A 14866-nucleotide genomic window follows, 5' to 3' on the forward strand; every position below is an offset into this window, starting at 1 on the left:
AAATTTCACCCTGTGTCCTCAGGCTGACTCCAGACCCTCAGCCCATCCTGTTTCTGCGATGGCTTCCTTTGCTGCTGCTACAATCATTGCTGCTACTTCAAGGACACGGCTCCAGCAACTTCATCACTAGGCACAAAGAGATCTTCTTCACATTTTAGTGTCCTGGACAGGGGTATTATCCTGTGAGCAGAGGAGGAAGGAATAAATTAGGAGGAAAGTAGGAAATCTGGACACTCAGCCTGTCTCCTTGGGGATGCTATGTCGGGTAATAGTGGTAATAGTGATAATAATGCTATGGGCCTGACATAGTTTTTCACGTGCATCAACTCATTTATTCCTCACGAAAGCAATATGAGTTTGGTAGTTCTATTAGCTCTGTTTTATAGGTGGGGTAATTAAGGCACAGAGAGGTCAAGTGACTTCCCCTAGGTCACACAGCTAGTAAGTGGTGGAGTCAGGATTTAAACCCCGGGACCGGAGCTTGAGCCCTCAACGAGGACACTGCCTATTCCTTGATGCATGGCTTCCCATGTCCTCCTTGCCCTAGCTTCTTACTTCCTCACTCATCCCCATTAATTTCATCATCCTGAAACACTGCTCAAGAATCAAAGAGAAAGAAGAGAAGTACCTCATGAGCAGAAATGCGTGAGGCTAACAACGGAATTTCAGGTTTCGATTGAATGTAAGTGAAGAAACAAAGCGAGCAGCAGTTTGGTTTTGGAGATACGGAGCGTGAGGGACTGGGGGGCCTGTGGATGTGTGGTTGGGACCGTGGTGAGAGCCGGGCTGGTGCTAAGCAGTCAGGAGGGGCCAGCAGGTAATGGTGAAGACCAGGTGTAGGAGTCACCGACAAAAGGAGATGAAGCCTGGGAGTGGGGGCCAAGGTCAGGGTGTGGTGACAACACCCTAAGAGGCAGAGAGGGGGCCAGGGAAGCCCAGCTAAACAGCGGTTAAAGGAAGGAGGTGGTTTTTAGGGCAGGTTGCCGGCATCAGCTGTTTCAGAGCGGTGAGGATGACAAGAACGGAGACATGACCGGTCTTTGGTGGCCGGGAGGGCGTGTGCGAGCTTCAAAAGTCATTGATTAAGGGGGCTTCCCTGGTGGCGCAGTGGTTGAGAGTCCGCCTGCCGATGCAGGGGACACGGGTTCATGCCCCGATCCGGAAAGATCCCACATGCCACGGAGCGGCTGGGCCCGTGAGCCATGGCCACTGAGCCTGCGCATCCGGAGCCTGTGCTCCGCAACGGGAGAGGCCACAGCAGTGAGAGGCCCGCGTACCGCAAAAAAAAAAAAAAAAAAAAAAAAAAGTCATTGATAAGAGCGAGATCACAGGGGAGAAAGAGGAACTGGGGGTGGAGTGGGGGGTAGAGAGCAGAGTCGAGAAATTTTTCTTTAGGATTAGAGAGATCCAAACAGGTTTGTAGGCAGAAAGGGGCGAGCGAGTGAGGAGCTGGAAATAGAGAAGAGTAACAGAAGGGAAAATCTTAGTGTAACGCTTCACTTAAAATGCACACACATGCTCCACAAATATCTTGTAGAAAAGTCCAGAAAATGGTAGACACAGCAGACAAGGGGGGGTTGTCTTATCAAGGAGAAGGGGCCTCTCTTCAGATGTGCAGGAGGAAGAGACTCTTGGAGGGTATGAGCAAGTGGCAAACAGGCTGGTCTTCCCTTTAGGTAAACAGGAAGGAGGTGAGGTCATCTGCAGAGCAGGAGAGGAAGAGGTAGGCAGTGAGCTGGATGAACGGGGATGAAAACAGGATGATAGAGAAGCAGTGGGAGGGTGTCCAGGCAGCAGTGAGGTTGGATACGGTTCAGCTGGGTTGGTAAGAGTTTATAAGAGATCCAGGCAGCATGGTTTCGTGAATTCCACCAATGACACTCACAAGTCTTGGCAGAGAAGGTGGGTGTGAGAGTGACTTAGCTTTGGGGATTAATACAGAAAGATAGAGCAGGTCGATGGTGAGAGGGAGATTAAGGTGCAGGACAACAACAACAACAAGACATGCGGAAGGACAGCTCGTTAAGTGACTGGCCACGGAGGGAGCCTGCGGGGCAGGGACATGGGATCTCAGTGGAGGGTAGTTCAGAGGCTAAGGGAGGGACTGAGGTAGAAACGCAAGCGGAGGAAGGTGGCAAAACTTGGACAACCTTAGTCCAACCCCCTGGTTTTGCAGAGGAAGAAACCCAAGCTCCAAGAAGGGACAGGAGTTGTCCAAGGTCACAGAGCTCCATGTTGACACAAGGACACCAGCTCTACTCATCAGAATAAACTGCTTCACAAAGCACCTCTGTACATCTGCATAATTTATTTAATCTGGGAAGGGCACTGCTTCCAATCCTCTTTTGGTCTTTTCAAGCCTGGTCAAAGTTAGAACCAAGGGCTTCCCTGGTGGCGCAGTGGTTGGGAGTCCGCCTGCCGATGCATGGGACACGGGTTTGTGCCCCGGTCCGGGAAGATCCCACATGCCGCGGAGCGGCTGGGCCCGTGAGCCATGGCCGCTGAGCCTGCGCATCCGGAGCCTGTGCTCCGCAACGGGAGAGGCCACAACAGTGAGAGGCCCGCGTACCGCCAAAGGGTTCCCCAGTGAGGACAACTGTGAAGTGGGCCCCTTGTGTCACGGGCTTCCCCAGCACGCCAAGCCTGTCCAAGGTCCTTCCTGGATTTCACAGAGGCAGCACACACCACTAAAGAGACAGCTTCCGGCCCCCGATTTAATCCCCATCTTGTTCTTTGATTGGTAGAAGTAGATTGATCAGATAAACTACAACAAGAGGAATATGCTCAGTGTCAGACTGTCAAGAGGAAGGGATAAATATATTTAGCAATTAAAAAAAATACATCTTTGTCCAAAATAACTGCAGCTCAGTCCTTCAAACCCAAATAGGACTGAAAATATGAACACTGAATTATATATGGTGATTATGCCTACTAAGGAGAGAGGCGCAAAGAGGGAGATGAGGGTAGAGATTCAAAATTCATTCTCATATATCACTTATATGTGGAATCTAAAATATGACACAAATGAACATATCTATGAAACAGAAACAAAGTCACAGACATAGAGAAGAGGCTTGTGGTTGCCAAGGGGAGTTGGAGGAGGGAAGGATTGGGAGTTTGGGATTAGTAGACACAAACTATTATATATAGGACAGATAAACAAGGTCCTATTGTATAGCACAGGGAACTATACTCAATATCCTGTGATAAACCATAATGGAAAAGAAGATGACAAAGAATATATATATGTATAACTGAGTCACTTTGCTGTACAGCAGAAATTAACACATTGTAACAACTATACTTCAATAAAAGTTTTCATTCTCCATACTTCTATGTGGCTAGAATCTTTAAAAGATTGTATTCAGGGGCTTCCCTGGTGGCGCAGTGGTTGAGAGTCCGCCTGCCGTTGCAGGGGATGCAGGTTCGTGCCCCGGTCTGGGAAGATCTCACATGCCGCGGAGCGGCTAGGCCTGTGAGCCATGGCTGCGGAGCCTGCGCGTCCGGAGCCTGTGCTCCGCAATGGGAGAGGCCACAACAGTGAGAGGTCCGCGTACCACACACACACACAAAAAAGACTGTATTCAATGCACTATGGAATAAAAATTATTCTAGACAATTTTACCAGTAATTTTAGATATAGGTCAGTTGGAAAATGACTCTAACACATTAGTACTTAAGTCATTAATTTATGAATTGATATTAACTAGGCAAAATAGGAGAAAGGCTATGCTCTGTCTGCCTGCTTCCATTTTAAAACCACAACAGGAATCTAGAGACCAGACCTTTTGTTCACCTTATCAAACTTTGTCAATTCCTCATGAAAAGTAAATAAACTGAAAAGCCCCAGTGAGTAGCAAATTATTATTAGTATGATTCAAGGGAAAAATGGAAAGTTTGGAGGTACAATTTCTGCAAAAGACATATTTTCTTTTCTTTTTTTTTTTTTTTTTTTTTTGCGGTATGCGGGCCTCTCACTGTTGTGGCCTCCCCCGTTGCGGAGCACAGGCTCCGGACGCGCAGGCTCCGGACGCACAGGCTCAGCGGCCATGGCTCACGGGCCCAGCCGCTCCGCGGCATATGGGATCCTCCCAGACCGGGGCACGAACCCGTATCCCCTGCATAGGCAGGCGGACTCTCAACCACTTGCGCCACCAGGGAGGCCCCAAAAGACATATTTTCAAGCAAGTCTTTTTGCTGTTTATTTGGCACCTCAAACACATACCCATCTTTACCCTTGTATATTAAAGAATTTAATATATTAAATCCTCAAGAATTTTTTCAAGAATTTTATAATATTCTTTAATTAAAATCTCCTTGGGAGTGGATGTGTGTTCATGTTTGTTGCAAACACACACACACACACTACAGCTAGTACAGTGTTCTGCACATAGTGAGGATCTGACATGTGCAATTAAATGAGAAATTATATGCTGTTAAGCTCTTGTAAGGAGGTAGCACCTTGCATTTAAGTAATAAAACAAAAAATGAAAATGGTGTCTTGAAAATTTAAAAATCCAAATTTTTAAAAGTTTTAAAAATTTTTATATTTTGGGGGCCATGCTGCGCGGCTGTGTGATCTTAGTTCCCCGACCAGGGATGGGACCCGGGCCCACAGCAATGAAAGCTCCAAGTCCTAACCACTGGACCACCAGGACATTCCCCCAATTTTTTAAAGTATTACTATATGAAAGAAAGCTTAATGAACATTCGAAAGCAACACGTTTAGATCCTGAACACTATCAATCTGGAGTATAAAAATACAACCACAAAGAAGAAAGGCTGGAAGGATGTACACATGCCAGCCCTATGTGATTTGGGGGCGGTCCTAAACAACATCTCTCAGATGGCATTTTGGAAAGCTACAGGTTCTGAGTCTGTTCAACCAATTTGGGGCTTATAAATTACTTCACCAAGTCACTTCAAGGATCTAGATATTAACCACATAAAAAACAAAACAAAACCAAAAAACATCACCACGGTTGGGGCACAGTATGGGGGAGAGTCAGGGAGAGCTGGCCAGGGGCCCCCCATGCAGGGCCTCACAGAGGGTTTGGAATCTGTGTTTTGAGTGCTCTGGGACAAGGGGGAGCAGAAGTGCCATGGGTTGTGTCCTCCTGCAAAGATATGTCCAATCCTAACCCCCAGTACCTGTGAATGTGACCTTATTTGGAAAGAACATCATTGTAGATGTAATTAAGGATCTTAAGATGAGATCATTCTGGACTTAGGGTGGGTCCACATCCAATGACGGGTGTCCTTATAAGAGAAAGGACAGGGAGATTTGAGACACACACACACACAGGGAAAGACCATGTGAAGATAGAGGCAAAGGTTGGAGTGATGAGTCTACAAACCAGGGAACACCGAGGATTGCCGACAACCAACATGCGCTCTAGGTGTCTAACACCAGTGTGTGGACGGATGGAACATAAAGCCTCCTTTAAAGCTTCCCCAGGGCTTCCCTAAGGCTTCCCTGGTGGCGCAGTGGTTGAGAGTCTGCCTGCCGATTCAGGGGACACGGGTTCATGCCCCGGTCTGGGAAGATCCTACACGCAGCGGAGCGGCTGGGCCCGTTAGCCATGGCCGCTGAGCCTGCGCGTCCGGAGCCTGTGCTCCGTAACGGGAGAGGCCACAACAGTGAGAGGCCCGCGTACGCCAAAAAAAAAAAAAAAAAAAGAAAGAAAAAGCTTCCCTAGGAGAAGCCCTGTCCATTGCCGTGTTCTGCCTTCTTTACTGCACCCCAAGGAGCTGCTGGTCTCATGCACTATTACTGTGAGTTCTGTATGGAAAGGAGCACCCCCTTTTCCTCTCAGAACGCCCCACAGCAGCGAGCCCAGTCCAGGACGCTGCATCTGCAGGCCTCGGTGTGTGGGCCTCAGTCACATCCAGAAGGGCGCCAGAACCCCGAGGCAGCGAGAAGCAGAGAGCATAGGACATGCTTCCCTTTCTGGTCCTTTTGTCCCCTCCCCATCAGTGACAGCCCGTCTCAATCCAGTCCCTGTGTTACTGCACACCCAGCTGATTGGTGATGGATGTAAGGAACAGGGCATTGGACGTAGGATGCGCTGGCCCTGCCCTGTCCGGGTCGGGGGGACAAGCCAGGTCACCTACCTCCGTCTTGGGGACCTCAGTGCTAGTGTCCGGCTGGGCATGACCAGTGCCAGGGTCACAGCCTGGCTCGAGGATGGTCCCCTCATCTTGCTTTTCCTTGCCAGCTGCCTGCTCGGGACTGTGGTCGCCCTCCCCTCCTCCAGGGGGGTTTTGGGGGGTCTCCTCCCCCACAGCTCCCTCCTCCAGCCCTTTTGTGTCTCGGCTCCTTTGTCCAGGCTCCTCCTCTTCGCTGGCCGCCCTTTCCTTCACCTCCGTAGGCTCTTCCATCTGCTTTTCAACCGGTTTCTCCTCCCTGGGGCTCCCACCCCCGTCCTCTGCCTCTGGGCTGGAGGCTCGGGCTGGACGCCGGCTGGCCCCCTCCTCGGAGCTCCCCACGGCCTTTTCGTGCTGCTGGGCTACCCTCAAGGCCCTGCCTTTCTCCTCCTGCTTCTCTGTCCTGCTGGGCGTCCTCCTCAGAGGAGGGGATCCTGGGGTCTTGCTCCTGGCTGGGAACACCTCGTCCCCATTCTCTTCCTTGGCACCATTCTCCTGGGAGGACTCCTCGGCCCTGAGCCCCCCCAGGTCCGCACAGTCCTCCGACTGGGACCTTCGGAATCGCCTGGAGGGAGGGCGCCTTTTTATGGAGCCCCTTGTCCGCACCTGCAAGAAAGTGTTAAGGAAAATGATCTACACCTGTGAAAAAGGCCAAAAAGGGAGGGCGCATGTTCTTTCAATGTCAGTCTCACACTCACAGCTTCACAAGCCCACCTGAGGATCATTTGATTTTCTAGGAGGATATACCATTGCTTGCTATTTATTATAGGTTAGAGCCCTATGGGGCTGTGGTATTACACGGTAACCTGCAGATTCTTTTCTGTGTGTGTGAAGATGAAAATGCTGTCTATCCAGTAAAAAAGATAACCTAAGATTTTACTGGCCTGTAAAATAACAATCAGTTCAGTGTCTAACTTAGCAATTTTATTCTAACATTTGTCTTTTTTAATTGCTTATAAATAACCAGTTCTTTGAATGAGCTTTACCATCTTACAGGGTCCCTCCTAAATTAACAAGTTGAACAAAATCTCTCTCTATTTTGTATCAGAGTCATGTTTTAACATTTTGAAGATTCTACTTTGACAAAGGTGAACCCAACAGAAAAGAGGGTTGGGGGTCTGTGGGTGGCTGGTACTGTGACCTCACGGGTGTGGAGCTGGACAGCTGGTGATCAACTTCCTCCTTTCCCCCCCTGCCCCATCCCCCAAAGCTGGCTAACCCCGGGAGAGCTGAGCAGCCAGAATCCTTTGCTTTCTCCAGCGAGGTCCAACTCTAGCAGAAGCCACACCTTAGAAACACCCAGCAGAGCTGCCTGAAAACCATTTTCTCTCTGGGAAGTGTGTGAATCTCAGAACCAGGCCTCACCTGGGTCCACTGGACTTTGTCAGAAGTTCAATGGGTGTGTTTACAGTGGGTGTCCGACTTTACTCAAGTGATGTATCTTTAAAAATTTATGTGCAAATTAAATCTTATTTTCTCACTGATTTGCATTTTGGTATTTGTCAATCCTAGTTGTCTCAGAAGTTTGGAATGAATACTTTTTTTAAAAAAATAAATTTATTTAGTGGCTTCTCTTGCTGAGGAGCAGGGCTCTAGGCGCACAGGCTTTAGTAGTTGTGACGCACAGGCTTAGTTGCTCTGCGGCATGTGGGATCTTCCCAGACCAGGGATCGAACCTATAGTCCCCTGCACTAGCAGGCGGATTCTCAACCACTGCACCATCAGGGAAGCCCTGTTCTCTGCCCTTCCCTGCCCTGGCAGGCAGACTCTCAACCACTGCACTATCAGGGAAGCCCTGAATACTTGGTTTTAAAAGGGCTTCCCAGGAACTTTCCTGAGACCACGGTGAGGCTAGCCCTGCAGGCTCTCAAGGCCCCAGCCTAATGGGCAGCAGGGTTCAGAAATACTCCTGCCTGCTCCCTTACTGCAGTCACAGACTAAAGCCCCCAGTACTGTGATCAGGTGGCAGAGCCTCCCCCCCTGCCTCTACATCCCACTGACATCCTGTGAGAAGACAGGGCTCTCTCCTGGGTTCCTCTCTGCTGTCGGGGGTCTCTCCATTGCCCTGCGCTGAAGGATCTCCACTCTGTGCCCAGCCAGCAGGCTCAAGCCTACCCCATCACCTCCTTGCCACCACTTTGTTTCCTTGGGCCCTACCTGTTTCGACACATTTGACCTCTTTCCTAGATGGATCCTCTGGAAGGGACCAGAAGATCCTGCTCTCTCCATCCTTAATTCTAAGGTCACATTCGTTTAACTTTTCCTGCCATCAGAGCCCTCTAACTAAGGGACTTCCCTGGTGGTCAAGTGGTTAAGACTCTGCACTTGCACTGCCTGGGGGTGCGGGTTCGATCCCTGGTCGGGAAAGTAAGATCCCACATGCCCGCGGTCCAACCAAAAAATAGAAAAGAGCCCTTTAATTCTTACCCCCTGCATGGCTCTGGTCCAGATTTGCTGGGTACCTGCTTGGAGTGTATTGGACTGTATGTACCTCTGATTCTCTTGATTCTTACCTCTTCCTAGTAGGGCAGGGATCTGATGAAATCACACACACAAGTATTAGGGCAGTATCTACAGAAACGAGTGCTGCCATACATCTTTTTGCAAAGGGAACGATTTGGACATTCTTCAACTGGGGCAAGATGCAGTAAGAATGATTTGAACCCATCCTGGGACACTTAGGAGTATTCATATCAAGGCAGGACAGGACAACCTAGGGACCTTGCCCTCCCTTCTGCTGAGTCGCTGATCAGGTCTTTAGCTTTTGTTTTCAGCTTTTGACATAACTCTCTGTGCAGCTGGGATCAGTTCTGAATTCCTGCCCCTCTCTCCACAAAGGATGGAGCACTCCATCCCCTGCATCTGTCTTTCAGGTGAGTGGCACAAATATAGGGAAAGCGGATGAGAGAGGCAGGCGAGGTAGAGGGTGATCTTAGCTCAGGGATCACTTGCCAGGAAGAGGAGAAATTTCCTTTGTTAAAAATCACATCTTGGGCTTCCCTGGTGACGCAATGCTTGAGAGTCCGCCTGCCGATGCAGGGGACACGGGTTCGTGCCCTGGTCCGGGAAGATTCCACATGCCGCGGAGCGGCTAGGCCTGTGAGCCATGGCCGCTGAGCCTGCACGTCTGGAGCCTGTGCTCCGCAATGGGAGAGGCCACAACGGTGAGAGGCCCGCGTACCGCAAAACAAACAAAAAAACCCCACATCTTACCACAGCTCAGAAGTGTCCTTCTTTCTCCAGGACAACAGGGTAGAGGTGATTCAGGATTGCCCAATGTCCGCATTTCCACAGACACACCACAGTACTTAGGATCCAGATATTACCTTATTGTAAGAGGGCAGATGAGTGCCTTCAGGAGGCTGGTCAAAGCTGACGGGCACCTCCTCTGGCTCGCTGGCCCGAGACCACACGCCAGGGCTGCTGGGGGTAGAAGGCGGGCTGTGAAATGGTGACACCATGGCCTTGAGTCCGGGACTCTTGGGTGAGGCCCCAGGCAGCAGGGCCGCTGGATCAAAGACTAAATTGGCCTGTAGAGAAAAGATGAGGAATTTCAAACCCAGGCTGCATTCCATAATGCCCAGGAAGCACTGATTTGATCCAGCAAAAATGCATTGGAACAGTCCCGATTTATAGACAGAGAGGCCAGAATAGCAACTGCCAGCACCTGCAGGCACCAGGATCTCACGCTGTCAGCACCCTTTCCCGTCTTTCTCATCAGAGTCAAGAGCAGTTACCGCTTACTGGATGCCTACTCTTTGCTGGGCATGTGCAGTTTTCCTATCTACAACCACCCTACATGTTCAGTTTTGTTCTCATGGCACAAATTAGCAAAGTGTTTAAGGAATCTGCCCTGGGATTCAAGCCAGGTCTGTTTGTCCCTCAGTCTCCAAGTACAGGGTCTCTCTCGGTAGACCACAGTGGTGGGCACAGCAGGCCACCATGCCTTTCCAGGGGGGAGCCAGCGGAGCAGATGCCAGTGTGTGACCCTACTTGCAGCATCGCTGTGCAGGTGCAACCAGATCAAAATGAACCTTGAGGGCAAGCAAAGGGGAGGGGTTACCCGAAGGTAACCGAGGCCTGAGGGAGTCATGAGTTTGGTGGGGGAGGAGGCGGTGGTGCCTGATCTATCCGACTGCCTCGGAGAAGGTGGTGGTGCAGATGTCTACGGAGGGACTGGACGTGAGTGCCGTGGGTCCTCTAGCGCCACCTAGGGGCTCTTGCTCCTCCTGCTCTGACCTCTGCGTTTCCAAATCACTGTGCAGTTGCATCCTTCAGAGCAGGAGAGCCAGCAGCAAGGCCTCCAAGGGAAGGGACCAGGCTTGAGGGGCAGATGATGCTCTCCACGCAGACACACCCAACTCCAGATGTTGCCTCTTTCACTTAATAGCTGTGTGACCTACGGCGAGTCCAGTAGCCTTTCGGTGTCTCAGAGTCTTTATTTGTCCCATCGACTGAGCCTGACCTTTAGAGTCTTTTATGATCTGGTGCCCTTACTCTCTCCTGCCACTACCCGACTCACACCCTTTCCCTCCAGACTCCCCTCGGTGCCACCCTCCTGCCAGACGAGGCTCTGTCACTTTGGAGAACTCCGACATGTACTTTAGGACTTGCACAGTATAGAACATTGCACATTTTTAGGACGATGTTAGTATTTAAATTGTGATTTTAAGAAAGAATTTATAATATGGACAAGATTGTGTCATTATCCAATTAAAAATATAAAAGTTAAATAGCAACAGTGTGAGCCCACGCCCTGTCTAAAAGCAGCATGTTGCAGGTACAAAGGGACAGGTTTGGACCACAGAGGCTGTGGGAGATGGTGTGCTAGGATGGCTCAGAGGGCTTCAGGGCAGAGGGGATATTAAGTGGGCATTAAAGGAGGTCTTCCTGCCCTCTCAGGGTCAAGCTGGGACATTCCCTCTGTAAGACTGCTTGCAAATAAAATGGGTCTTTCTAGCCAGCGGAAAACTTGAACTTTGAATTATGGACTATTCTAGTGAAGAAAAATCATAGTTCCTAACTCATCCAATAGAATACTTAGAAGCAAAATGAAGCTGATGATGCACTTCTTAGTTCTTTCCCCACGTATTTCCAACAAAGTAAGGTTCCTATGGGATTTGGCCAAATTATATACTGTCGCTGACATTCTTCATGAGATTAAACCATTAGAGATTAAAACCTCATTCTCAGGTTGCGATGCTTCCCAAAGAGGCCTATTAATGACTAGAAAGGGGAATAAGACCAAGACTGCAGGGTACACAGCACTTGCAAACTAACTTCTGGCACTTAGATGAGGTCTGTGGTAGGCTGCCGGGAGACAGAGGTAGGGGTTCTTGGCTACACCCTTTGGATGGCTGCTAGGAGGGAATGTCTGAGTTCTGGGGTCCCTTCTGAGAGACCCCTGTTATGTATATGGGAGCCTTGCAGCCTCCTACAGCAGATGGGCAGCCCACTCCCTCCCTGCAGCTGGGGTGGGATCAGGGCTTCTCAGTATGAATTAAACTTCAGGGGAGACTCCCCCCTCACCATGAGGTAGGCTCATAACCCAAACCAGAGATGCTTCCCTTAACCCCAAATCAGGCTGGGGCCAAATCCCTGGTCTCTCACATAGCTGGGAACTGCAGAGGCTGTGGCTCCTTGTCTTGACACACCCCTAATAATGGCTTCAGAACAAGGTAGACGAGCCAATTTTATTAGTTGGACCCAGAGGGGAGGATCTAGTGCAGGAGAGCCTTGTTGTTCTCCTAGGTGGATGCACAGAGATGCGGTGAAAGCTGGAGCATCTTCTACAGGCCCCACCCAGATATATCATGCCTGTCCCTCCTCTGTGCTTTAGCTCATGCTGTTCCCACACCAGGAGTACCTTCCTCCCTCCTTTCCAGCCACTATTCTTTTTTTTTTTTTTTTTTTTCGGTATGCGGGCCTCTCACTGTTGTGGCCTCCCCCGTTGCGGAGCACAGGCTCCGGACGCGCAGGCTCAGCGGCCATGGCTCACGGGCCCAGCCGCTCCGCGGCATATGGGATCCTCCCAGACCGGGGCACGAACCCGTATCCCCTGCATCGGCAGGCGGACTCCCAACCACTTGCGCCACCAGGGAGGCCCCCAGCCACTATTCTTAAGAACTGACTCAGGAAATAAGTATTTCCTAAAGCATTTGTTAATTACTCCTGCCCACTTGACTGTCTTCGTGCTCTAAAATTTTACCGCAGTGGTTCTCAGCGGGGGTAGGGGGCAGGGGGATGATTTTGTCTCCAGGAGACATTTGGCAACGCCTAGGGACATTTTTCTTTGTCACAGTTTACTGAAGAGTGCTCCTGGCATCTAGTGGATAGGGACCAAGGATGCTGCTAAAGCATCTTGCAGTGTACAAGGCAGCCCCTGCAACAAAATTTACCAGCCCAAATAACACAGAGGTAAAAAGTCCTGGTCTAGGGCTTCCCTGGTGGTGCAGTGGTTGAGAGTCCGCCTGCCGATGCAGGGGACACGGGTTCGTGTCCCGGTCCGGGAAGATCCCACATGCCGTGGAGCGGCTGGGCCCGTGAGCCATGGCCGCTGAGCCTGCACGTCCGGAGCCTGTGCTCCGCAACGGGAGAGGCCACAACAGTGAGAGGCCCGCGTACCGCAAGAAAAAAAAAAAAAAAAAAAAAAAAGTCCTGGTCTAGAGCAGTAGGAGTCAGATAGTTACCCACAATTTAGATATCCGGGGTTTACTCTCCTATATGTCTTTTATTGTATCATGTGTGAAAACCTTGTCTCCCCAACAAGATTGTGAGATCAAATGCAGTGTCATATACTTCATTTACACTCCCGGGAAAGCCAGCCCCACTGTGGGCACAGTGGTGAGGGCTCTGGGTGTATAAGGTGGCGAGGTAGGATGGAATGCTTTCCAAACAATGAACTTGGCTGTAGTGGTATAATGACTAGCACCTGAATTTCAGCCCTGTGTAAAGCTGAAACTGTTTGTGGCTTGCATTCAGGCCATGGAAAGGACTTGGCTATTCCTGGAGTGTTTCTTGTATATAACATCCTTTCCCATAAGACTCTTGAGGCATCTGATTATCCTCAATCTCCATTAGGTACTAATGACATGAGCTCCTGTTTGATAGGGTCCTTATTTTAGCATTTTGCCCCCAGGTAGAGCCCCTCATCCTTCAGGGCAATTTGATCACTAGCTGGTTATCGGAGGTCAACTGTCCAGGTGACATCTGGGACAACCCTAGGAGCCCCAAAGACATGCAAATGTTGGATAAGAGAGGGGGTTGGATAGGAGGTAGCATTGATTCTGAACTTACCTGGAGCTTCTCGATCAGAGGCGAGCTCTTCACCTTGACTTTAGGAGGGTGGTTTGCATTGGGCGGTGACTTCTACAAAAGCAAATGGACCAAAACAAGCAAGTGAGTGAGGTGAAGGGAGGTGGGGCTCTGGCTGGAGCCCAGAAGCCACAGTTGGAATAAGAGGAGGAGAAAACGTTGGTTTTACCACCTTATCACTTAGCTTCAGGAGCTCCCTTACCTCCTGAGGTCCTTGGCGTGGCAGACTCCCCTTCCCCTCTCCCTCACCCTACCACTAACAAGACCACTTGAATCTATGGATCAGAGCAGGCAGGACGGCTTCCTGTTCCAGGAAGAATGCCTTCATGGTCATTATGAGGGAACAGACTATGTCTGAGGGGGACAAGATCTTCACCTCATGGCCTTCAACAACGTAAGCCAACAATTGGAGGGGATTTCAAAGAGAAAGGGCACAGTGACCATCCATTCTCTTTGTCATAAACATAAGAAACCACAGAGCTGGAGTGAAACCTGACAGAGGTAACTTGAAATTCTTCCCTTAAACTAATAATATTTTGGAAAACCCCAGCAATAGGGTTGTTTATAAATGATCATATTCTAAAACACTGACTATTCATTTTGATTAAACAGACATTTATTGAGTATCTCCTACATTCCAGGCATTGTGTTGGTTACATAAAAATGAATATGATTGAGCGCCTGCCCTCTGAAAGTGGTCAATGTCTGAGATATATTGTACATATATATATATCTATATATAGATATATAGATATATATACACACACACACACACACCCATATATATGTTCTGTTAGTTGGGATATTTTTGTGATGAATGTATTGTCAGGAATCTTGCCTGTCTTTGGATTTTATATTATCTAAAAAGATTGACTCCTTCCTGTTTTGTGTAAAATCCCTACAACTTGATTCTAGTTCCACAGCTATATTGATCCTCAACAGGTAGGAATGGTGACAGTGCTGCTGATGATGATGAAAAAGATGACTTCCACGTTGTCGGACAGGGACCAGAGCAGATTTTCCTATGGTTTGGGGACCCTGCTCCTTGCACCCATGTGCTAATTTACTTGAATCATAAGAAGAGTAACACAATTTCTTATAAATATTCTGAGATAGTTATTGAGTGAGATGATTGTATTTTAGTGATGGAAGGAGACAGACTCATTCAACTGAACTCCCTGTGACCTTTTTAAGGCCCAGCATTGCGGGGGGAGGTGCTGAAGCGTGGGGCAGCCACTGGCTGGGACTCAGGACCTCCCTTCCCCAGCCCCTGCTAACTCCGGCTTTGACAGGAGCTAGATGGATGGCTGCCCCGGCCTCAGCCTCCCCGGCCAAGACCCAGGCAGGTGGGTGGGTTGGAATAAACGATTCTAAGGCCTCCTCCAGCTCTCAGGTGCCTCTGGCT

At 49.6% G+C, this 14866-nt stretch overlaps 1 protein-coding gene across 1 annotated transcript in view; it reads right to left on the reverse strand.

The window, feature by feature from the left end:
• Positions 1 to 14866, reverse strand: part of RCSD1 (RCSD domain containing 1) — a 69373-nt gene continuing 54507 nt past the window's right edge. Inside the window, exons 7-10 of the mRNA XM_060078705.1 lie at positions 13444 to 13515; positions 9474 to 9677; positions 6115 to 6753; positions 1 to 180 (exon numbers count right to left, since the gene is read on the reverse strand). Coding sequence (XP_059934688.1) covers positions 148 to 180; positions 6115 to 6753; positions 9474 to 9677; positions 13444 to 13515 — 948 coding nt within the window. The 3' untranslated portion in view covers positions 1 to 147. The remainder of the gene's footprint in view (positions 181 to 6114; positions 6754 to 9473; positions 9678 to 13443; positions 13516 to 14866) is intronic.

This window comes from Mesoplodon densirostris, chromosome 2, assembly GCF_025265405.1.
Source record: "Mesoplodon densirostris isolate mMesDen1 chromosome 2, mMesDen1 primary haplotype, whole genome shotgun sequence".
NCBI classification, from domain to species: domain Eukaryota; kingdom Metazoa; phylum Chordata; class Mammalia; order Artiodactyla; family Ziphiidae; genus Mesoplodon; species Mesoplodon densirostris.